This window comes from Plecotus auritus (assembly GCF_963455305.1).
Source record: "Plecotus auritus genome assembly, chromosome: 6".
Classification (NCBI taxonomy): Eukaryota; Metazoa; Chordata; class Mammalia; order Chiroptera; family Vespertilionidae; genus Plecotus; species Plecotus auritus.
Genome location: NC_137773.1, coordinates 129804346 through 129830747, shown reverse-complemented (window position 1 = coordinate 129830747; position 26402 = coordinate 129804346). Strand labels below are relative to the sequence as shown.

The window sequence follows — 26402 nt, the reverse complement described above, 5'->3', positions numbered from 1 at the left end:
TGAAATCAGGAACTTTGCTTACACTCTCTGATTATATGACTCAATAAATTCTCCAAATGGGTTTTCTGTCACTTGCAACTGGAAAAGTTCTAACTTATGTAGGGAAAAGCAGATGAGAAAGGGGATAAAATGGAAAGGAAGAGAGACAGAGAAGAAAAGAACAATGAAAGATTGGCCCAAGGTCTTAGGACCAGACAGTATGGGATAAGAATACAGAGCAGGAAGCCCAGAATTCATTGCTATTTCCCTGCTACTCCCCTCCAGAAATCAGTGCTATTATTTATTTCCACACAAAGTTACTTTGAAGCTAAACAAATCAGATCTGGCCTGCCATCAATACCCCACAAATAAAGGCATACAACTGCCTTGGATGACTTAGGTTCTGTTTTCTTGGTGTTGTATATTTAAAAATGGCTTTTCTAATTAAGCTTCTCACAGGGATACAGATGCCAGTTTTAATATAAAGAAATACTAATGCTAAAATCGATTTGTGGAATATTTCAATTGGATCAATGGATATAGTCTCCACTAAAACCAATTATTTCCCTACTACTGTATACAATCAGAATTTTCAGAAAACTACTACAAGGCCATAATTTCCAGACACTGGAGCAAACAGCCAGTGACAAAAACATAAGGCAAAAATTAGTATTCATCCTTGAACTTCAGAGTACCTGAGTTTTATTACACACTGATGGAAGTTTTTACATAGAATAAACTGCTTTGTGCCTCCCTATTTTTCCATCTCCCAATGGGTTTTATAATGCGTTATGCTCAGTACAGCAGAAGTAAGGCACCGGAAACAGATGTCACCTGTGCAACAGACACTGACATGTGAAATTCAAAACTTTGCAACAGTGTCAGCAATAAAGTCAGTAACACTGTAATAACTATGGATGATGTCCGATGGGTATGTGGGTACTAGACTTATGGGGTGATCACTTTGTAAGGTATGTTGATGTCTGACCATTATGTTGTATACCTGAAACTAGTAGGTCATATGTCAACTGTAATTGAAAAATAAAATTTTAATTTAACAAAATAAAAGTATAAAGACCCAGTCCCCAAATCTGACAACAGGACAGAGAATGTTTCAATGATGATGAATCTGCCACATAATTACCAACATCATTCAAGCTGATGCTATTTTTCTTCAAAGACTGGATTTAATGATTCTACCCATAAGAAGTCTAAGTTATTAATAAAATAATAACTTGCTAAAAACCAAATAAACCTGTTTAATCCTAGTAGTGGTTCCTGCTGCTAATACTTCATGCAGACAATGAATCATCGGCGCGTTTTCTTGTGGAACAGTTTCCCGAGAGGAAGTTCTCCCCCGGAACTTCCTTAACCAGCTAAATCCACATCCACCATGTTTACTTTGTACTCACTGCTGGTCCTGTTACACACTGCCTCCTGTCTGGGCTGTTTCCTGTTCTTCCCACAGAATTGCAAATACCTGTGAAGCTTCTAAATTCTTAGCTTAGAACAACACCCTAAAAAATAGGCAATCAATAATGTTCGCTAGTGTCCATCATAGGCTCTTTTAGGTCAATAATTGAGAATTTTTTAATAGATAAAACTGGTTTTATGTGCACTGTATTAAAACACTGGTATTAATACTCTAAAACAGTATCAATGTGGAATGATTTTTTTGTTTTTTTGTTAATCCTCACCCAAGGGTATTTTTTCCACTGCCTTTGTTTTTAGAGAGAGTGGAAAGGAGGGAGAAGGAGAGAGAGAGAAACATTGATGTGAGAGGGACACATCAATCCGTTGCCTCCTGCCTGTTCCCTGCCCAGGGCCCAGGATCCAACTTACAACCCAGGTGCATGCCTGGGAATTGAATCCAAGACCCGTTGGTACGATGGCCGACCCTCTAACCCTGGAGCTCACCGGCCAGGGTATGAAAGGCATTTTTAATGTAAGAAAGATGTCTATGCAGCCTGAGATTTGGGGAATTTCTGGCACCTCAAACACCAGCGAAAAGGCTTTTTCACTCCCCAGATTAGAGCACTGCCTGAGCGTCTGCTGCGTAAAGAAAGCCTCCTGATTCCATTCTCCTCGCCACAGAGGAGGCCATGTTTTGGTGTGAAGGCTGTTGCTGGGAGCTGAGCTTATTGGCCACAGTCTGATGAGGCCGGGGCTGCAGGAACCAGGCTGCGCGGCAGATCCCGTTGGATTCCGCCGACATTTTCTGGGTAAGAGAGGCCGTGGGTCCGAGTCTGTCCTGTGTGCCTCCCACCAGATCCTAGCTATCGAGCACATCACTGTCCCCCTCCGAGCCACAGCACCTGAGCCTTTAAGCCAGGATATGATGGCTGGTGACTTCCGACTCCACATCATGTTGGGAACATTAACAATAATATTAATAGTGCTCACAATTACAGGGTACCAGCTAACACTGAGGCGTACCACATGCTAGGCACTGGGATGCAAGTCCTATCCTCTTACGATTGTCATCACAGCTCTATGAAGTCAGGCCTACCATTATCTCCCTTTTACAGACGAGTGTACACCACGCGCTCGCGGTTACACAGCTGCTAAGGGATGGGGTGGAATTTTAACCCGGGCCTTCTGGCTGCAGAGCCGTACCCGCTGTGCTATTCTGCCCCCACAAATCATTTAAAGCCTGTGACGTGAAGCACTTTATAAATAGTAAAAAATGCCAAGTACTATTATTATTACTAATACAAAGAAGTGCCCATTCCAGTTACTGAAAGGTTAGGTGGCCAGCAATTCCTTTAGTGAAAGCACTCACACTTCTCTCAGTACCCATTCAACCCAACCTCCCGGAATCCACTGGGCTGTCTAAGCATCATCGCACAAGTTCCCCTGGCATCATTTGAAAAAGGAAATTCTTCCCTGGAGTTTAAAAAGGGGAGAACATCTCAGGCCTCATCTCATGAGAGGAACACATTCTCGTAGCTTTGGCCACACCACACCTCCAACAACACTGGTTAGAAGGGTGTCTCCCTGCGAACAAGACCAGCAAGAGTCTCCTGAGGGAGTCCCTGCACCATCAATGCCCGTTTCTACCTACAAGTCAAATGACAGCCCCAACCATCTTCCCATAAAGCCATCAGATACTGCACCGGAGCCCAAACTGGTTACAAAGGGCTGTGCTTCGGGTGGCGGTGTCAGTCCAGGCTCCGAGGGCCAAGGCGGAGGAACGCTCCTAACAAGACGCAGCGTTTTGCAATAGTCCCTCCACCCGTCTACTCACTAAGTAACTTTGATCTAATACCTGTTTGTGTTCTGGCCACGAAGCCTCCGGAACACAGCAGACAGGGGAGTGTTTTCTAGCAGATGTTCTCGGGGGTCGGTCCTGGGAGGCAGAGGTGGGAACTGCTGCCCCGGGGCGGAGGGAGCCCGGACCCCTGCCCAGGAGCGCAGCCCCAAGGCCCGCTGCGTTGGGGAAACTGCCCACGAGGGCCCAGATGCTCTGAGCTTTGAGTGTTTCCGGCCCGCCTCTGGCCGTGGTGCCCAGAATAACAACCATCAGCTGGTGCATCAGGAAGCCACACGTGAAATCCATGAGCCAATAACGAAGGGAAAAAAACAGCAGCAAAACCTCATCAAATTTAAAATTTAACTCCAAACTCAATTCTAGCCAAACTTCCGGCCTCACTGTCTTAAATTTAACGTGAGATGTAACTCCCTTAAGTCAAAACTTTTTAATTCTCAAATCTCAAACCTTAACTCTCAACTCCTAAGTTTCTTCACTCTAACTTAGGCTCAGGAGGAGGGACGTAAAATTTAACAGCTGATTGGATTGAGTTCCTGGGAATTGTGAGCCTGTTTTAAGGTTTGAAGGATACACCTCGTCTTCCCAGGGAGACTAAAACAATCCTCACCTTCTGTTATGCAAATTTGACATCAGAATAGTGTTCCATTTGAATGTCCTGTGGGGGAAATAATTTTTCAATCATGCTTTTGTCCATTTTGCTAAGAATCCATGATGCAAGGAAGCTACCAATCGCTCTTTCCTGGAGCACAGGCCCATCTTAGAGGCCCTGCTTCGCAGATAACTGTCTGTCTAGGGCAGGGGTGGGCAAACTTTTTGACTAAAGGGCCACAATGGGTTCTTAAACTGGACCGGAGGGCCGGAACAAAAGCATGGATGGAGTGTTTGTGTGAACTAATATAAATTCAAAGTAAAGGAGCAGAGGGGAGAGCAAGAGAACTGGATAGAACAGCCGGATCCGGCCCACGGGCCATAGTTTGCCCAAGGCTGGTCTAGGGCAATGGTCGGCAAACCGCGGCTCGTGAGCCACATGTGGCTCTTTGGCCCCTTGAGTGTGGCTCTTCCACAAAATACCCCAGCCTAGGTGAGTCTATTTTGAAGAAGTGGTGTTAGAAGAAGTTTAAGTTTAAAAAATTTGGCTCTCAAAAGAAATTTCAATCGTTGTACTGTTGATATTTAGCTCTGTTGACTAATGAGTTTGCCGACCACTGGTCTAGGGAGTATACACTCCCCGCCCCAGGCCTCTCCCCTCAACCTGCGGCAGACTTCAGTGTTTTCAGCATGAAGAGCAAGCTTTGCACATTCTGTTCCATGACTCCCTTGCTTAGGTTGCTTGGAAATGACATGCTTCCAGTCAATGAGAATTCTGGGCCCATTAACAGGGTGACTTGCTGTGGGGACTGAAAGTCACCTGCCTGGCCCTGGATGGTTTTGCTCAGTGGATAGAGCTTTGGCCTGCGGACTGAAGGGTCCCAGGTTTGATTCTGGTCAAGGGTACATGCCCAGGTTGCTGGCTCGATCCCCAGAAGGGGGCGTGCAGGAGGCAATCGAACAATGATTCTCATCATTAATGTTTCTCTCTCTCCATTTCCCTTCCTCTTTGAAATCAATCAATCAATAAATATATATATTCATGTGTATTTTTTTTTTAAAAAAAAGAAAGTCACCTGCAATGCAATCCACATTCACTCTTCCGCATGCTTGCCTCAGAGTCTCTGAACACAGGGGTGATGGTGGAACTGGGGGATGGTGACAGGTAAGTGGGACAATGCTCTTTGAGGGCAGGGACCAGACCTGCTTCCTTCCTGGCTGTCACCATAGATGCTGGAACAGAAGCTGGCAGGCAGTAGGGTCTCAATAAATAACTTGGTGAATAAAACAGTTTGCCAAGCACTAAGTAAAAAGCCTCCCATCCATGGCCTCATGTAATACTCACAAGATCCCATGCAGGAGGCCAGGTTCTTACTCCAGTTTCATGGACAAGGAAGCAAGGACAGAGTTAAACCACAATCCTAAAGCCATGCCTCTAACAGTGATGGAGCCCTACTTTGCATCCTCAGTACAAACCATTCTTATGAGTGAGGGAGACATCTCAAGAAGTAATCTTTCGATGGAGAGGACATGGCTCTTGGTGACCCGCCTCAAGCCTCATTCCATCAATTTAGGCTACTAATAATAACTGCCCGAGTGCCCAGATGGAAAGCCATTCAGGAAAGCATAGCTGGGCAGCCCATGGATAGGCAGCAGGGGAACCCTGAATTAGGTGCAACATCTTCGTGTACCTGAATTTTTCTACAGAAAAAGCCCAAAGCTTTCAGACTTGAAACACTCTAAGATCCCTCCAACCCCCAGAGTTTAAGGAATTAGCTGCTTTTCACTAACTTATGCTGTAATTACCACCCCAGCATCCAAAGGGTTCCAATTGCCTTTTGTATGCCTGCTAGAAGGCATGAAAGCTTGGTGGGTCTTAGACACGAGAAAGGTCAGTCTCTGCACACACCCTAGGTGTGTAAAGCACCCCCATAGGACACCCCTTAGTTAGGAATACTAGCGCAGAATTGATGCCATTGTTAGCATTTGTCCACGGTGAGATCAAAGAGCAGCTCTCCAGATGACTAATTGGTCTTGAGGACAGTGACCTCACAAGACCCAGTATCCCCACCTAGATTTGGTGGTCTTCAAAATGCCACCGAGGGGAGAACAAACTTCACCTTACAGCAGTGCCTGTCAACAAGATCTTCTTAACCCTTTCATTTTCTACATCTTCATCTGCAGCAAGAACATTCAGACCTAATGAACATTTATTGAAAGCCTACTGGGTTCCGAAATCTGCAGGGAAGCGCTTGCTCCTATGCCCTCTGGATGCCTCCATGTGACTCTAGGCAACATGTTTTAAGACAGAAGGCTCACCAGACCGAGAACACTCAGATGTGGGGAACGAGTTTGATAAAGGAGTAGAAACCACACATTGTGCGGTCAGTGAAAGGCACTGATGATGCCTTAGGGAAGAACAGCACACTTCTTCCAACTCCTACAAAGTTTATTGGAAGTAGGAAAGTACAGAATTAATCCAGACGAGACCGAGAGAGAGAGAGAGAGAGAGAGAGAGAGAGAGAGAGAGATTAAAGATCAGAGATTCTAGTCTTGTGATTGCAGGTTCACAGGGGTGCAGAGGAAGAGGAAGAGCATGGAAAAAAAAATCAAACTTTTCTAACTGGAGTTATCCAAAAATGGGATAAGAGTAAGCTAGCCATCACTGGAGAAGTTTTCCATGGATTTATACACCGGATGAGCTAAAGCTAAGACTATAAAGCATAAAAGATGGGTTAATGCAAGATGATTGTACTAAACTACAAAGAAACAAACAAATTTAGTCATTGTGTGACCTTTTAAAGCAAGCTAGCATGTTGCTTATGCTGTTTACGGAGAAGAATGTGATGTTCACAAATCAAATTATCACAAATTACATGCTTACCATGTCTATTAATGTAATGACCTTGGCAGTTGACGCAGTCTTCTTTAACCTGATGAGCATACTGAGTATAATCAATTAGGTTTGCAATTAAAATAATTTATTGAACACATCCCCCCCCCCCAACCCTACCCTGACCTCTTGCTCAGGGAACTGTTGATTGATGAATGTGAGCCCTTCTGCTGTGGTCATCTATCTGTCTCTCTGCCTCTGTTTCTCTCTCTTAGCATTTATATTATAATAACTTATTAAATATTAAATTTCTTTCCTATTTGTAGGTTTCAGCAAAATTTAGTCAGGTTTCAATGGAGTGTCAAAGGATAATTAGGACAGTTACAGTAATTTATCATTTCTCAGCTGGGTTTTCAAGCTTTCACTGACTGTCTGGAGAAACCCGTTAGCCATTTCTGCACAGATCGCTGTGAAATCTCCTTTCTCTTTGTGCAAATTGCTTTTCTATTTTCCTGAAGTGAGACGAAAGATGAGCCAATCCATTCCTGAAAACTGAGCCAGCGGGGTGCTGTCGTCCGAGGGCAGCCGAGGCCAGGCTTCCCATCAGCTCCTCTAATGGCTAATGGATGATGTGACGGTGAGAGCAGCCTCTTCCAACCTGCTGTGGGTCTGAAATTTAAACCAGGCAGTCCTACTTCAGGCTAGATCTTCAGAGAATATGCCCAGGAATCTATAAACATGCCAACGTACATTTTCCACAGCAAACACTGCCCAGTAGCCCACCAGGGATGAAAAGATAAGAGTTCCCCACTACTTCCATGTGAGAAGGATTTCATTAAGCCTGGATTGATAAGGGAGGACCTCATGTTCTTTAGAGAGACTCATTACTAGATGGTGAAAAATGAATGCTCTGAGTCAGTGGTCGGCAAACCGCGGCTCACGAGCCGCAGTTTGCCGCTCTGTTGACTAATGAGTTTGCCGACCACTGGACTAGACTAAATGTTACCGTGTAGTTGGAAGCTGTGAGGATTAGGCAATTGTGGCATATTGTGTGCAAAGAGGTAAAGGGTAGTATATGACAGTGGTCGGCAAACTCAGTAGTCAACAGAGCGGCAAACCGAGGCTCGCGAGCCGCATGTGGCTCGCGAGCCGCGGTTTGCCGACCACTGCTCTGGGTAATTTCATTTTGAATTGATTTATCCCTAAAGGGGGGGAAAGTGACACGTTTGATGAAGAAAGTAAAAAGCAAGTCTCTGGGAAGAGCTATGAGGAATAACCCAATTACTGAACACAGGAAATAAGAACACAAAAGGCAAGACAGAAGGCCACCCAGGAAAGCCATTCCTTGCAATGAATACCTTCTCCCCAACCCGACAGACTCTCAGAGAAAAGTACAAACTGACCCATATTTCCAGTTTATTCCTGACACCTAAACCAAATCAAAGTTCACTTCTTAGAAATCCAATAGTTATTCTCAATTGGATTGCAATGAAAATTAAACCATAAATTTTTCAATCCTAGCTCTGGTTGTCACATTCCTAAAATGCAACTTTCCTCTCTCTGACACTTTATTTAAATCTCTGAGGCCAGGCTCCAAAGCAATTTATAGATTTGATGATTTGCTAAAGTGGCCACAGTAATTGTTTTGAGCGATGTTTATCATTGAAGTGGATCTTGCAGCAGTCAATAATAATCCATTGATGTCCCTGACTTTGGGGTTTCCTTACAGTCAACAATTGGAGCTGTGGATTCCTTTTTAATGTACTCAGCACTCCCTCTCTGAGAGAGAAAGTCTTGCATATATTAATAAAGGCCAAGAAGTGAATAGCATCAGTGCACACACCTTACGCTGAAGAATTAGCTGCAAGATAAGATTTAATGCTCAAAAGAAGGGGAAGGATAGATTCACAGGCCCATTTTGTGCAGCACCGCCATCGTTAAAGTTAATGGAATTACCTTGTGGTCATGCACCGAAGAGAGCCCGTTGGAAGTTAAGCTCTTCGAGGGCCATTGACTCATAGGCTTTCGCTCACGGGTACCTACTGCCCTGTGATGAGCGTTGCAGATATACAGAGGCACTTTAGAAACTGTTTACTCAAACTGCCACTTAAGCATATTAAGAAGTAACCATAAGTGATGATTTCAGAGTAGATGATCTATGTGGGGATGTTTTCCACTGGAAGTAGCAGAAAATTCAACGCTGACCGGCTTCAATAGTAGGAGACGTTACTGGATCACCTACCCAAACAGTCCAAGGAGCAGTGAAAGCTTTGGGGCAGGTGAATTCAGCCACCCCATCATGTCACCAAGGATCCCACTTCTTTCTAATCTCTGCCATACCAGCCGCAGCCTCTGGGCCATTCTGAGGGGGGTGGCCCTAGGAATCGGGTGGCAGTGCTTCCCGGTTCACAGGCAGTGATTGAGAAAGCACCCCTTCCCACCAGCAATGGAGATGAGTCTTCCAAAATGCTGGGGACAACCATCCCTAAAGCCGAGGAAGTCCTACCCTCTAAGTGGCTTAGGTCAGGATGAATGAAGTCATTGCTCTGGCAGAGAAAATTGTTTGAGGCCAGGGATAGATAAGCTGCAGACCCTGGGCCAAATCCAGCCCACTGCCTATCTCTATAAATAAAGTTTTATTGGAACACAGCCACACCCACTGATGCAAGTTCATTTACATATTTTCCAGGGCTGCATTCCTGCTGCAAAGGCAGCTGCATAATTGTGACAGAGACCCCCTGGCCCTCAAAGCCTAACCTGTTTACTATCTAGACTTCCAGGAAAAAGCTTGCTGATCACTGCATTAGACCAGACAGGGTTCACACCTTAGACTAGGGATGGACTCAACCACTTACTAACTTCTTGGCTGCTGAATAATGGAGCAGCGCAAAAGGTACACTGGGGAGAGAGCCACGGTGCCCACACAGATATGAGACAAATATTCAAGTTCTAGAAAGTGGGCTAAGCAAGTCAATGAGGGTGACCCATCATATTTGGCGCAAATGAAATATCCTTTGCCTTTAGAATATGCTCCAAACACTGAATACATTTAAAGTAGAATGAAAACTCCTCACAGCATGTACAAGACCCTATATAACTTCTCTCCTGTCCACCTCTTCAAACTTAGTACCCATTACCTCTCTCTCCAGCCACTGGGCCTTCCATAATCTTCTAAAATGTGCCAGCTCACCAGCACTGCTGCCTCCTCTGCCCAAAATACAAGCTGCTTCTCTCCCACTCTTCACCTGGCTCAATCCTGTCACTCCTCAGGTCTCAGTTACAGGTCACTTGTCCAGGGGGCCTTTCCTGAGCGCCTCTCTAAAGCAGCTACGACCCCCCTATTCCACCCCCGCACCCCAGGAAATCCCTTTCACAGCCTTCCTAATACCCCTCAAAATCTGCAATCACGTTATTTGTTCATTTGGGTGTAAAAGGAAAGTAAACAATAAGCTGAGATTGTCTGCCTCCCTTCCTCTGTACCCCAGTGCCCAGCAGCACCTGACGTATTGTAGTCAATAAACACTAGTGGAGGAATTAATATGAGCTACACAACTTCTAAACCTCCCCAGTCTTCCCCACGACGGCATTTATTTTAAAGACTTTCCTTAAAGACAGGGACAGGGTCTCATTCTTCTTGGTCTGATGTCACCTGTGAAAATATCTGGCACATAGCAGACACTGGAATAACAAATTCAAGACTGAATGCTAGGGAGTAAAACAGGAGCGGGAAGGATGCTCATTTCCTGGGAGGCAGGAGCAGGGTCTGTTCGGCAGTGAGGAAACTGTCATTATCAGCCACAGATCAGAGCTGCTCAGAACTGGTCTCCAGGTACAGCAGCAGATCAAGGACCAATTTGAAGGTTACAGAGGGAGACCATTTGCACCATAGGTGACGATGCTACATGACTTCAAGGTCACTTGCTCCTCTGGGATTCTAAGTTATCCCGGGCTCTGAGTTTCTTCCTCAAGAGTGAGTTTCATCTCTGGACATCTGATGACAGAGCTGAGCTTGGAATCACATTTACTCTTTCCATGGCTGAACAGTTTCATCAAAATTATACTGCTAGACCCTGATTATATCTGGGAATGTATACCATTTATAACCAACAGATGAACTGAAGGCCCAATAGGAGGCCCTGTTGGGCTGCTTCTCAGGGTGCCTACACAGCATGTTAAGAAATATATTTTAGGGAACAGGTAGTGATATTCAGACCCAGGGTGGGAGGTTTGAATGTGAACATTAGGCTAAATGGATTTCACCACGAAGTAAAAGTCTATTTGGTGAGTTTGCTTTGTTCACTCAATGTTGTTTATTCTTCTAAATCACTTAGGCAAGGTCAGCATCCTAAGCAACTTCATGCTCATTTTTCATGTAAGATCAGGAATAAGGAAAGCTTATTTAGAAGAATAAACTACTGGGGAAAGCAATGGTTTTCATTACCAGAATGCAACATTATTATCTGTATGTTGACTGAGTTCAGAAGGATTTGACACCACCGTTTTGTCTTTTCCCACTGAGGTTTGGGATTAATCTATTGGATTCCTGCCTTGGCTTCTTTATTTCCCTGATCCTGGTGGATGGGAGGCTTCTCCAGGAAGGGGACCTGCCATGAGACTACAGGTCATGACACGTGAAGTTAGAATTTCAAAATTACCCTTTCCCAGCACTCCCATAATTCACATGGAAGGCGGGAGAGTTCTCACTGTGCTGGCCTGAGGGCCATTGCAGATCCTCACCAACCCAACATTTCTCACGCAAATGTCTGCCATTAGGAAGGTCATTATTCTAATTCTTTCATGTCTGTGGCTCTGCAGGTTGCCATATCTATTCTTCATTAAGCCGGTTTCCATCCTACCCAGGCTCAGTCATCAAATCCTTACACTTCTAGCTGCCCTTTGGGGCTTGAGAATTACTTTATTAATGGCTTTGTCAAAAGGGGCAAAGAAGAGCCCCTGAAAGGGACTGAATAATTGAAGATGAATATGGGAGTGGAAATCAAATCTGGGTCATCCAGAGCCAAGAACCGAAATGTATTTATATAAACAGCAGTTCATGAATCTGGGAAACCATTAGAAACAACTGTGGGCCTTTCAAAAATCAATTTCAGGGCCCCATCATCAGCCATTTGGAGATAGGAGGTATGAGAACTAGTCCTACCCTGAAGATATAAAGTGAACAGAATAAATTTTAATAGTCATTTCTTAATGAAAAATTCATCCAATGAGGTCCCTGTGGAATAGCAATTATAGAGATAGCTACATATTTTAAAATACATTTATAATATCAAGATATTAAAAATATAAATAATGTAATGATACACGATGCACATTAACCAATCTAAAAATAGAACAGTATCTGTGGTGTTGAAGGTCCCTGGGTACCATTACACCAGTGGTGTGCTCCTTCTCCTTGCTACCTCCCTGGTGGGATCCTGACCTTATTCGTGTCCATTTCTCTAAGTGACATACAGATTTGCATTTTTAAAACTCATGTGCATAGCCTTTAAGTAACCTGATTTTGTTATTTCTCCTGTTAACAACTCCCAAAGAAAAGTTCACAGCATCATCTGAATCTGCCTCAACTGAAGTGGCCAGTGTTGACCAAAGCACACATTCTTTCATGGCTGCACACTCCCCATCCTGTATTTAAGGTGTGTGGTGTGGTCTAGACCAGATGGCTCATCTCCTGAGCCCCAATTGAGCTCTTGTATTTAATCAAAACTATAGAATCCTTGTGGCATGATTAATTGATCTGAGTTAATTTTACCTTTTCTTTCCTTTTGTCCCCCCTTTTACAGAACTGACATTTTAGACAAGCCAATTATTTAGATGTCACAGGTTTAAAACTTTGAAACTATAATGGGCTAGTTATGGAACTAGATAATTTTATAAATTTTTTCCCAGGCCAAAACATACAGAGCAAAATAGTGAGAGAAAGGACTTCCTTCAATGAGTGTCCCATAGCAAATGGCACTAGTGAGTAACTGCCCTCACCACATCGACACAGGTAAGAAGGTGATTCTGATTAATAACACCTGACAGCTATGTAGCATTTTTGGGTCTATAAAGTACTTTGCCTTTCACAGGATCTTGGATTTGAGAGTGATTAAATAAAACTCCAAACTCTGAGCACACATGTAAGAGACGGTCTACGTGTCGTTAAGAAAAGTATTTGCTACATTTTTTGTGTTACAAACTTCATAATTATCCACTTTGCTATGTTAGAGCCTCTAATTACTAATGGAATTTGTTTGGTAGCACTAATAAAAAACTAAACATCTAAAACAGAATTCTGCTATAAACTGACATGCAGCAATAAAGCAACATTTAAATTAGTTAACCTTCACCTCTGCAATAAATTAAGCAAGGACAGTCCTCTGGGTATTTTTATTTTTCCAAGCAGAGCAAAGCAGTGCAGATGAATTTGTGTTCAGGGTGACAAATATTTACAAAACCCCTCCTGCCGACCTTCCACTGTGCTGGCTGCGTGCAAGGTGTATAGGAACAGCTGGCCACTTGATATCCTGGGAGCTGGGCTTTGGAAAGGTCTGGGTTTGAGTCCCACCTCTCCTGCCAACTATGAGTGTTTTTTCCTAAGTCACTTTACCTCTATAAAGCTTGGTTTCTCCAAGGGTAAACTATTAATGCCCACTTTTGAGGGTTGTGAGAATTAAGTGAAAATTCTAAAACTAATAACCAACGTTTATTGAGACGTTCTTACATGCCAAGTACTATTTTATTTCTCTTTTAAAATTAAATTTATTGGGGTGACATTGGTCAACATGAATATATAGGTTTCAGGTGTGGGTTTCTATGTTATAAGATCTGTATATTGCACTGTGTGCCCACCATCCAAAGTCAAATCTTCTCCTGTCACCATATATTAAGATCCCCCTCCCACCTCAAGTACTATTTTAAAGGCATTTGCATGCATTAATCCATTTGGTCTTCACAACAATGCTAGGAGGTTGGATACTATCAAGATCACTGGCTTTATAATCTACAAATGGATGCTAGAACTAGGGATGGTTGACTCTTGCTGGGTCAGGGTTAGACAACTGGTAGACCATGTCTCTGGGATTGAAACAAGGCCATCTGCCACCAGGGTCCTCCTATTCAGAAATATTCATCAAAATATTTTAATCCTGGTGACATTTCCCCTCTACCCTCCTCCATCTTCAGTATCCTCCCATGTCACCCACCTAAGCTGCCTGTGAGCTTGAAAGAAAAGGAAATTTAATAAATAGGGACAGGAGACTACCAAGGAGCTTGGTTAATCTTTCTTTCAGTGCTTTGACCCAAATGGCATCATGTGAATAAAAATTAACCAATTAGAAATAGAAAAATGCAATGAGTTAATAGCTACTTCGAAGAGGGCTTGAGGGTTTAGAAGTAGGAGAGAGAAAGTTTCCCATAGGAGACAAGAAGGCCATGGTCCCTGCTACTGGCTGGAGAGCCAGGGCCCAGGGGTTTTGACTCCAAGTTACTAGGAGGGGCGGGAGGGTTGGAGACATGTACTTGCCAGAGCGGAAGGTGGGCTTAGAGGCGTCCCCCTCCCACATGTACACCCAAACCCCTAAGCACAGAAATTGTTTTTGATTTACTGAACTCAGGCAAATTGGATTCATTCTGCGAGCAGAGATGTAAATTGTAAGGCAATTCCACGACATAAAAGCTACTCCATCCTGAAGATACTAATTCTTCCCACAGTAAATCCATGCATTAGGTGTCAACTTAGGCAAGGCACTTTCATCGCGGCTTTAATCAAAGGAGAAAAGTTTTCTGATAAATTATTGCTCTCTTGAAATGTCTCCAGATGAAATTAATAAATAACAGTCAAATGAAATCATTTTCATTCTTAAACTGTCGATTTCTCCTTTCTGTGCACACAGAATCTGTTTGGGTTGAAATCAAGCTGCTATTTGGAGATTCCTCCTCATCTTGTCACTTCTCTGGTAAGTGGCTTTGCACTGGAGGGACGTGGGCATGGGAGTCACTGAGAGTGTCTCTTACAATGCAGAGTCCTGGCTTCCACACCCCACCTACTGACTCAACTCAGCACAGGGGGCAGGCAGGTTTCTGTTCTGTGAAAACCAACTTCAAGTCATTGTGAAGTACTATTGGCTCAGAACCATGTCTTGCTCATTACCAGAGGCTAAAAATATCAGGATAGAGATTTTCCTCCCAATTAATAAGACAGATTTCTGAATGTTCAAGGGGTCGCTTTATAGTAAATTCAAACTAGATATCCAAATAGTGCAATTCATATGTTCAAGATAAAGATTTCTCAAGAATTTAAGCTAAAAGGCAATAAGTAATAGTGAGAGAATTCAGTGTATAATAAGTAAATCAACTCATCAAGGCCACAAACAATCCCAATGCCAGGTACAGTCTCCTGAAGCCCAGCTTTCACCTAAGAAACTAAGGGTATGATTTTAATTAAGAAATTAAAGGTCAGATTACAATTAAGAAACATACATAAAGCCCCAGGGACAGTATATGGTAGGCTGTATCTGTTCATGTAGGTTTCTTCTCACCATCACTCAGTACTACAAGTAGGGTTTCCCCCATTTGAGAAATGTGGAAATGCATGTTCAGAGAGGTTAAGCAACTGGCCCAAAGGCACACAGCTAGTAATTTAGTAGAACTAATACTGCTATGGAACCTCTGACTGACATCAAACTACATTAACTGCTGGACTTTAAAATGTTGTGTTCAGGAATTAAAATGATTACCACCATGCCCATTGTTGCTCAATGGTTAGAGTCTTGGCCTGAGCACCAAAGGGTCACTGGTTTGATTCCTAGTCAAGGGCTGAGTTTCGGGTTTGCTCCCCAGCCCTAGTTGGGGTGTGTGCAGGAGGCAATCAGTCAATGTGTCTCTATTACATCGATGTTTCTCTCTTTCTCTCCCTCCCCGCTTCTACTTTCTCTGAAAAGCAATGGAAACAATTTCCTCAGATGAGTATTAACAAAAAAGGAAAAAAAAATGTGATTACCAAATATCCATGTAGAAAATCTGTTCTAGTACCACAGAAACTCCTCAGTGAACGAAAGAGTTTAGTTTCTTTCTTTTGTTTGTTTATTTTAATCACACTTCCTTAAAGAATCCTTTTCTTGTTCTTCTCTAAAGCAATCTAAAAAGTAATTGCTAATATCTCAATGGTTATTAAGAAACACTTCCCACTGCATTAATACCTTAAAATTAAATATCTGAGTGGAGGATTCAAGCACCATAAACACAGAAGAGTGTAAGCAAGCATAACCTATAAATAGCTCTTATGAGATTGTAGATTATCTTCTTGCCACAAATCTCTCTCTTTAATATACCTAAAACTCCCTCCCACTTAATTATTTTAAAAGATAGCTGACACTAAACTTACTTAGCAGCATCCCTGTTAGAGAACTGAACATTGCCTTAAGGATCTGGCTAGTTGGAATCACATTTTGGAGTATGGTTTTGGTACTTGAATAGTGGAAATTTTGTTCTTTGTCAGTGACACCTTGGAACTCGGGATATTCTTGATGGAAATTCCAGGAAACCCAGACCCCTGACTGCAAACTGGAAGACAAGTACATATCATCTGCTACTTCATGTCAACTGAAGGTAGAAACAGGAGCAGTGATTTGTTCTATCATGGGAAGTCCCATTATCATCTCCATCTCCTCCCCGCACCACCCAGGAGACCCAAAGTGAACAGCCAGCAACAAAATGTAGGTACTCAGGAAGCTCCCAGTCTGGAGGGATTGCAGGGACAACCCCGGTATAGGGACAAAAACACACACACAGATAAAAGTCGGTGGAGAATGCCTTGAAAGAAATCAAGTAAGGCAACAGACAGAGTAAGGAGTTTGGCAGGGGAGGGCGTCTTTCAGTGGGAGGGGTGTCAGGGAAGGCTGATAAATGCAGTGATCGTGGCTACACATGAATAAGGTGATACGGTGATATATGGCTGAGACCAGAAGAAAGCGGTTGTTTTTTCGACTCCAAGGGACACCCAAATCTCTGCAATAGTCGCCTGGTGGAGAGCAGAGCTCCGCTAGTTTTAACCTCAAAAGCAGAGTTAATAATCAGTCAAGAAACAAGCAGTCGCTTTTTACCTCGATATTTCCCTCTCCCGCTACACCCTCGTTTCTTTGCAAAGCAAAATTTAAAGCCCCTGAAACAACAACACTAAAGTGCCTCTATGTTCACGAGGCAATCTCCGTGGCACATAGGTGTTGACAGTAACAGCAGTAGCTTTGGGGAAGAGATCATTACTGGGCTTATTGCTATTACCACCAAGCATGAGACAGAAATGGTTTGGAGCCCTGGCATCACGTGGATACCAAGCAGCAGACACAGAGGCGAGATGAGAGAAGGGTCAAGGTGCTTTCCAGGGCAGGCTGGCAAATGCTGCCCGGCAACGAGCAACCGTGTGGATTTCAAAACATGAAGGGCTCGGACTTAAAGTGTAGTTTCCGAACTGGATGGCTGACTATGGAAGATGCTGCTTTGCTACCTGGAGAGGCTGCCTGCTACAAGGCTGACTTCCACTGGTCAAGCTGATGTGGCCATCACCACCTGCTATGCATCAACACTCTGAAAAGAATCATGGGTGTGCTCATTAACCATGAAGATCCCCAAGCCCCACCACAGATTCTAAACCAGTAGGTTTAGAATAAGTGCTGGGCATCAACTTTCTTTTAAAAACTAACACCAAAACCAATTTTCATGTAGGTGGTGTAAGAATTACACTTGGAAAAACATAGATTAGCCAACTTTAGAGATTCAGATTTGGTCTAAAAGGACAATTTTCAAACTCTGTCACCCACTGAGGTTTTTATATGTATGCATATGGTTGTTTTCTTTTAACAATTTTATATTCCACAAAGAATTAGAGATGGTTTAGTATGTGCAATAACTCATATAAGGAACATTCTGTGATCAGTTAGAAACAATTGAAAAATGTCCAAGACAATATAATCTACTGATTTTTTTTACTGTAAAAAAAATTAAGCTAAATAATAATGGTGGTGATGATAACCATATTCCACATTTTATATATGGACACTACATGCCAAGAATTACTCTATCCTCACTGTTGAAGTTAACAAAACTATTTAAAAAACTTGGCCAGACATTTAGGACATCAGAAATAGTCACTATTGTAGTCAGAGGGCTTACAAACATGGTAAGCCCAGGAGGCTTCTTTTTGTTTGTTTGTTTTTAAATGTGTTTTATTATTTTTAATGAAGATATAATCCAAATACCATAAAATTCACCATATGAAAGTGTACAATTTAGTATTTTTTAAATATATTTTTATTTATTTTAGAGAGGAAGGGAGAGAGATAGAGAGATAGAAAGATCAATGATGAGACAGAATCATTGATCAGCTGCCTCCTGCACACCCCGTACTGGGGATCGAGCCCGCAACCCAGGCATATGCCCTTGGCCGCAATCGAACCTGGGACCCTTCAGTCCGCAGGCCGACACTCTATCCACTGAGCCAAACCGACTAGGGAAAGTATTTTTTAGAATGTTCTCAAAGTTGCACAGCCACTACCAATACCTAATTCCACCACATCTTCATCACTCCATAAAAAACCCTACCCATGAGCAGTCACTCTCCAACCCTCACTCTCCAGCCCCTGGGAACCACTCATCTACTTTCTGTCTCTACCCAGAGCCTGCTTGTATAGGAGCTAATTTTAATGTCCCCTTCAGAGTTCTGAAATGAGATTTGGAGATCCTGTAGCCTATATGTTCATATACATATTGGATATGTTTAGTATGTGCATATTACCAATCTGTGCATTCCCCTGATTTGGTTTGTACCTTCTCCCATGCTACCAGCTGTGCCTCTATAGTGTCACTTTCAAAGGCTGAAGAAATTTCATTAAATAGATATTGCATAATGCATCTAACTAATCTGGTGTTGCTGGGATTTACATTTGAATATTGCGTTCTTTACAAAAAACTAGTAACCAGGTTTAGGCATGTGTGCTTTGCATTTTAAGCAGTTTTCAAAAAGCAGCTGCTTCTATTATACTCTTTCTGTTTGCATCTGCACATATGCAAGCCTGGCATTGTGTGGGCAGCGAGGTGGAGGAAGGCTGTGAGTCCCCGCTGCCCTATCACACCACAGGTCTGGACAGTCAGGGAGCCAGCTCTCTTTTCTATCAAAAGCAGTTCAGTGACAGTCCCTATAGCACATTCCCTGCTCAAAAGTACTTCCTAGATACTCTATTTTAAAAGTTCCACAGTAGCTAAGTTAAACATTAAAGGCATATACAAACTAAGATCAAAAGAGAACTATGTTTATTTGGCATTGTTTGATCCAAGCATTACCTTACACACTGACAGCCAGGGTCAGAGCCACAGAATCCTACTTTGCAAAGTATAGCACTAGAACCCCAGCCCGATTAGCTTCGGATTTCTAGCACCAGAGTGGGGGAGAGGGGGCCTTGTCTAAGACTTAGGCATGGGACTAACTGCATAGCAATTTGCATTTGTATGAAGGGGCTGAAACCCAGCTTTGGCATCAGCAGGTGCTTAGTCTTTTACTTTCCTGGGGAAACAGGGGCTATCCTAATAAATCCTCCTTTCCTCTTCCTGCACACTTAAAAACCCATCTTTGAGCTCCACTGACCCCATTAGGTTAGAACTTGGTATTGAGTACAAAGGGAGGAAAAGTACGTGTGCGGGCGGAGAGGACAGAGAGAAGCAGGGGCGAGGAGTGAAGGGACAACCTGGGGCTCCCACATCCCTGAGCCCTTCACTGGAGAACGCAGAGGCAAAGCTGACTGTGTGGAAGCCTGAAGGGGTGTCAAAGATGCCCAGGCTCCTATGGGACCCACAAATCCACACCCACCCAGTACATGTGCTCTTTCCTGGACACGGCCACACATGAAGTCCTGTGACTGCAGTTTCTGTTTTAAGACTCCTTGATTTAGTTTCTGTTTTAGCATGTGCATAATAATGACTTTATTACAAAAGGTAAACGTCTTGTAAACTAATGGGAAACATATTGCTTGACACAGTTTTTAATGTCAGGATTTATATCCCTAACATGGAGGGTCTCTCTGACCTCGAAGATAACGCAATGAAACAGCAATGTGCTGCCATGACTCAGTGCGAGTTTCTATTAGTTCTCATAATCGCCCCTTATTAATTTGAATGCATATAATAAGCACTCACCTTCACAGTCTGTCCGGCTTCGGGGCCATCCTACAAGGAAGGAAAAAACACAGAGGTGAGAACAGAGCTGGTGTCTCCAGCTTATTCAGAAATATCCCGTTAATAATTTAGGTCCAATTTCATTGTGTGTTCATTTACATTATTCTCATGGGAACCATTTGCTTCAAATGTGTGGGACCACGCAGTTCTCCATTTCTACCTGAGAGTAAGTCAGAAGTTATGTATAAAAATGACATAAATTATCCAGTGAGTCAACCCCTTGCTACTTTTCATGCTCTTTGCTCTTGGCTATGGTTTCAGTTGCATTAAAGGAAAGCTGAAATGTTCAGGGAAGTGAAGTATCACAGGTTTTGGTTATCTTTAAATCAGATGTAGTTTAATTAAGGTCTGACGACTTTAAATCTCTACTCAGGAAATCTGCTATAAACATAATTCATTAAGCAAGAATATGGGCTATTTCATATGGGACTGGCATCCCAGAGCCTGCCCTCCCTGGCTGTTCTGACCTTGCGGGGGAGAGATGGGAGTGTTCTTTGCAGCCGGGCCTTTTGCCCATTCTGGCTCCTTTTCTCAGCTTTCTGAAGCCCAACAAAAGTATTTGCTTAGTTGAAAATGAGCAACCTCACCCGGTCACCAGGCATCATACAAAGTCAAAGCGAGGGCTGAGCAGCTTTGGGATTGCAGGACAAGCAATGTGTCTACAATCAGAAATTCAAACTGCACTAGAGCACTGCAACTTTAGGCAAGTCTTTCTACCACTGTGACCTACACTAATGGGATGGGAAATCTTGCCCTGCGGTGGGGCCAGGACTGTATAACCTGTGGTTTTCAAATTTGGAGTCACAACCCACCAGAAGGTCAGGAAGTCAACAGAATGGGTTGTCAACACTAAAAACGAAAGAAATCAGATAACAGAACAAAAACTATTAGAATGTATAGGATGGGTAAACATTGTCTTCTGAAATGCTGGGTTCATATATGTATGCGAATGAGGGGTATACATGATTATGAAATGAATATATATCTTACTGTGGGGTGAAGTTAAAAGAAGTTTGAAGGTACTCAAAGCACAAGTCAGTTCTGTATTTATGGAATTAACTTTGTAGTGAATCGTGTGAGATACCCAGTACTAGCCATTTTCTGTATGTGTGGATTTCCTGTTAATATTTCACTAAATGCTGGCAGCTGTCTTCCCATGTGCTTTCATTTGGTCCCTCTGGAAACAAGATTTACAGCACAAGTTTGATCAACCCACCCTGAGCCTAACTGTTTGAGGTTTGACAAACACACACACACACACACACACACACACACACACACACGCATGCACGCACGTATATATACACGCGCGCACACACACACACACACACACACACACACACACACGGATTTTACAGGGAAGTTTAAATACTATTAACACAGACATAGAGGCCAAAAAGAACTTCTTATGAGAAGCAGATGAGCATTTCTAGTCAGAGCCTTTCATAACCTGAAAACCGTGACTTTATCTGTTCCATTTGGTAGAGAGCAGAGGAGGGCAGAGGAAGGATGTTAACTATTCAGTTCAGCTAAAGCACCGAGTACAAGGTCTCATGTTGTGGAATAATCCATAATCCATTTCTTTCCCAAAGGCTTATTGTAGAGTCACCAACTTTCAAGGCTACAAGGACTTTAAAATGTATTGATACCCATGGGGCACCGTTTGACAAGTGTTGACTCACCTCTGCCTAAGGATCTCCAGGGATTGGGGGTCTCATTTCTTTACTAGGAGGCTGGCCACACAAACTATTCAATCCATGTGGAGTCCAATCCATAATCAATCACTGAGACTTGATTTATGGATGGAGGAAAAGTCTGCTCTCTGCAGGCCAAGCGCCACCTAACTTGCATATCTCAACTCGACTGGAAGTTGAGCAGAGCTAAACCAGTCAGTGTTTAAAACACAGTCACCATGGAATGAAAATGACTCACCCAGCCCTAGCTCTAGTGAAAGGTATGGAATGCTGGAAAGCCCATTAAGTTACATGTCTGTTACGCCCACCTGTCTTGTAAGCAATGCTGCTGACATTATCTCAGCTGATATTCCACAGTCTACTGTGGGGTCCATGGACAGTAGGGTGGTCCTGGATTAGTTCCATCCTTTTCTGCTATTTTATCAGACATGAATAACCACAGCTGCCTTCCCAGTGGGGTGGCCAGTTCAAAGGGGGGCAAAGCCCAGTGCTAGGATTTGAAAAGGAAGAAAACTAATCTCTGAGCATCTGTTCACTCACCTGCATAGCAAAAGTAAGAGAAGTCCCCTGGAAATGCTTTTCCACCACCGTGCCGACCCTCTGGGTTGCCTGAAACAAATCAGCCACTTCATCGGGACGCAGATCTCGGAAGCGCTCCACTGGCCGAAGGGGACACACCAGGACATCTGCAGTGAGGTCTGTTAAGGGTCACTTTGCTTGCTTGGGAAAGCATTTTTACCAGAAAGTGTATGCCCACAGTATTACATCCCTTTTGCCCATGACCTGAACTCTCAAAGACAAAAAAATCAAGAAACAACTATTTACCCACCACCGAACTCCAAGGGGTTCAAAGAAGACTTACAAACATGGTTTATTGCACTTTGAAGAAGAAGCTGTGATGAGCTGGAGAAATCCTTAGAAGAGCAAAGAACATTAGTGTTTTAGAGAGACTCGAGTGCTGGCTGCGATAATTATGCCAAGAGGCAAGCTATCTTCTGGTCTATTATTTCCTGACCTTATTCTAAAGCTCTGGCCTCTTAAGCAGCCCAAGGCACTTGGCTGGAAAAGCAACTAGAATAGCCAGTTGGTGTCTCTAACAAGAGCATCATGATTAAAATTTTAATTTCAATATCTCTTTGAAGAAATATGTAATGAAAATACAATAGTAGTTTTATTTATTTTTTTAAACCAATTTAGACATTCTGAAAACATACAGTGCATTTCACCTATAACCAATAGATGTGTCATGTGGTTGAACAATTTATGACAAGGATTCTGCAAACTGATTATTAAGAATTCAAGAAGGCAGTTAAAAGGCCCTAGCCAGTGTGGCTCAGCTGGTTGAGCAATGTCCCATGCACCAAGAGGTCACTGGTCAATTCCCGGTTAGGGCACATGCTCCAGTTGTGGGCTAGATCCGCAGTAGGGGGCATGAAGGAAGCAGCCAATTGATGTTTCTCTCTTCCTCTCCCTTTCTCTCTCTCTAAAATAAATTTTTTTAAAAAGTATTGAAAAAAAAGGCAGTTAAAGGTAAATCATTAATTTACAAAAAGGATTCCCTGCTCTTGCAGATAAAAGTATCTTAATGCATTCTATAAGTTAGACAAATCAACATATTTACATTATTAGTCTGAACAAGCAACAAGATCTAGAGAAAAATGATATATAAATTTGACCATTTGTTGATAGCAATTTAATATTCAATGTCACATCATTAATAAAACTTCAGTTACCTTTTGTATTTGAAATCATCACATATGTGTGGGTATATACATATATACACTTATGCACACATATGCATACATACATAAGTTATATTAACTTTTGCTCTGGCCTGGTGGAATGGTTGGTTGGTAGCTTGGTCATCCCATACACCAAAAGGTTGTAGGTTTGATTCCTGGTCAGGGTGTGTAGGGGAGGCAATCTGTCACATTGATGTTTTTCTCCCTTTTTCTCTCCCTGCCTCCTTCTTTTCCTTCCTCTCTCTCAAAAATCAATAAAAACATATCTTCGGGTGAGGATTTGGAAAAAACAAGGTATATTAACTTTTGTTTAATTTTTAGCTACCAGCAGGAGGTAAAAAGCACTTTAGTGTTCTTTTCTGTTTCTTTTTTCCTTTTTTCTTGTTGTTTTAAGAGAACATGCTGCTGCCTGGAGCTAAGCAGCTAAAGGTCATAATAAAACCACAATTCTACAATCTCACCAGAATCTCAAGCATTTTAGCCCATCACGCCATTGATAGGACTCAGGCCCCAGGAGAAATGAAGTGAGCTCAGCCAGACAGGTCTGCTTTCCATAAGAGAAGAGGAAAAAAAGAGGAAAAACTGATTAATTTTTCTCATAATCAGGAAGTTCATGTCAAGAATAAACTGGGAAAAGGAGCAATTGTTTAATCTGAGCTCATTTTTCAAGAGAGAAGGGAGGCCTTCACCCACAGGGCATCTGATACTTAAAAAGATAATTATCCTTCTTTGGCAGGGCTGTTTTATTATCATGGGTCAATGAACCGTTTAGAAATGAAGAATTTCCTTTCATTTCCTTTTAGCAGATCGCCAGTCTCCACTCCCCCTGAGCTGCTTTTCTTTATTAAAAGAGACCTTTCCCCATCTTCCTCCTTCTTGCATTAATTTACACCCACCCTGGGCCCTGACTTCACCAAACCACAGCAAGATGAGGACCCTGCAAGCTTCCAGCCATCACGATGGCCGTGGTAGGCTGTCCATACAAAGAAACAGGGTGGGAAAGAAACAACATTTTATTTAAACAATTACTTACTGTAAAAACTGGTGGAATGAATCTGACAATCTTTGTAACTTCAGTAATATCAATGACATCTGAAAGGGTTTTATCAGTGCCGTAAAAAATCTTATCGTATTAAATGTCCATTTTGTGAATCTGATGCTAAGGATTGGCTTGTCCAAATGTCTAATGATTTAAAATATTTATGGAACCAAATAAAAATGTCTGAATTTGTCAGATGTTTTATCATGTGCAGTATATCCAACCACAGAGTAATCCATCACATACATTTATTATTTTAATTAAACATTAATAATAGTAATACAACATATCACAAAACAGTTAAACAGGCTAAACACATTCTCAACTAGGTGACTATTTTTCAACAGCCTATTTAGGCAACACTGCCCTGATATATACATACTCTGCAACCCAACCCTTTGTTAATAAGTCATTTTATCTGCACATAACACACACACACACACACACACACACACACACATTTCTATGCAAATAATAAGATAAATAAAGACCACTTTTCATATGAGTTAAGTGTTCATATGGGTGATGGATGCTCATTTTTCTTTATTTTGTTAGAACTCAGAGGATGGCCAAAGAGGCATCTCAACCTGGAAGTGGCCACAAAGGTGGGCTGCACACAACCCCAGAGGTGGTTGACGGGTCTGGAGCTACACAGGATGAAGATCTGGAGCTCTGGGCTGTGTGAGCAGTTGACCTGGCCAGTAGCAGGTTGACTAGCCACACTCCCTGGGCCATTCTAGAGACTAATCAGAAAGTCAGGACCAACCACTGTCCTTCAGTTCCTAATAGGAGTGGAAACATCTGGCCTACAGGCCATATAAAGCCCATAAATCATTTGGTCTGGCCCTGCCAAGGCATTAGGGGTGAGTTCATTAAATGTTTGACCAATAATTGCAGGCTAATTGTTAAGTTGATAATTTTGCATGGCCCGTGAATGATGTTATAAATATCCAAATATCCAAACCTTGGCAGCAAAAAGGTTCCCCACCCCTGCTTTAAAGCCATAGCAGAAAAGAGCCTCTCCCTACACCTCACCACAGGCCACATCCTGACTAACACCCACCCACCCCGACCTCCCCTTTCCCACCCTCTCCTGCACACAGTAGACCTGCCACGTTTGCTTTCTTTCTGTTCCTCATACAAGGTAAGCTCCTTCCCAGATATGCAGCCATCATCCTGGCTGTGTGTTCTTCCTAAAATTCACATGGTCGCTTCTTTCTTATTATTCAGATTCTGATTCCATTGCCACTCTCTCAGTGGAACACTTAACTGCTGGGTGGTTTAAACTGCTACCTGCTTACTCACTCTTACATCACCCTACGTTAATCTTTCCTTGGCCTTTGCCACCAGCTGGTAGTTTTCTTGGTTGGTTGCCACTTTCCCAGATGAGAAAATAAACTTGACAAGAGTGAAAACTTAGTCTTATTTACTGATATTTCATCACCACCTATACCACCAGAGACATTTAATAAGTATTGCTGGAATGAATGAATAAATAATAAACCAGACCCCGATATCAGTCACCTTGGAGTACTAAAACCCCGAGGAAATTCACTTACTTTTCAATTATCTATACAAGATTGGGATAGTTTGCATGATTTTTTTTTAATTCAAGAGATTTTTCCTTAATATCCAGCATAGTTAGAACTAACGTTGGATGAGAGCTAGGGAAATGTAAACTCATTTGTAATGTAAACTAATTTTCATATGAGCCCAAAGGAAATATAATTATGAAGGTAAAATTCTTTTTAAATATCCTTTTATAATTAGAAAGAAGTGGTTTCTAGAATATTCAGAATCTCAGATAAACTATGTATAGAAAAATACTGCTTCACACTATGAATAGGAAATGTAATTCATTTTTTCATTCAGCAAACTGTGAGCACCAGTTAGCGTAGACACTATGTGAGGCTCCGGGATAGCAAAGGGGAGGGAGAAGTTGCTCCTGCCCTCCAGTCCAGGCTGCAGGCATTGAGGCAGAGGGCTGCAGTACTAGGGGAGGCACAGATGACGCATAGAAGCAGAAAAACCTGGG

At 42.6% G+C, this 26402-nt stretch overlaps 1 protein-coding gene across 9 annotated transcripts in view; it reads right to left on the bottom strand.

Moving 5' to 3' along the window:
* The window catches only part of FHIT (fragile histidine triad diadenosine triphosphatase), a 1390165-nt gene that overhangs the window by 242949 nt on the left and 1120814 nt on the right, over window positions 1-26402 (bottom strand). For all 9 annotated transcript variants that reach the window (XM_080674359.1, XM_080674366.1, XM_080674363.1 and 6 more), the window contains 2 exons: window positions 22127-22272; window positions 19854-19883 (listed from right to left, as the gene is read on the bottom strand). In XM_080674359.1, coding sequence (XP_080530485.1) covers window positions 19854-19883; window positions 22127-22272 — 176 coding nt within the window. The remainder of the gene's footprint in view (window positions 1-19853; window positions 19884-22126; window positions 22273-26402) is intronic.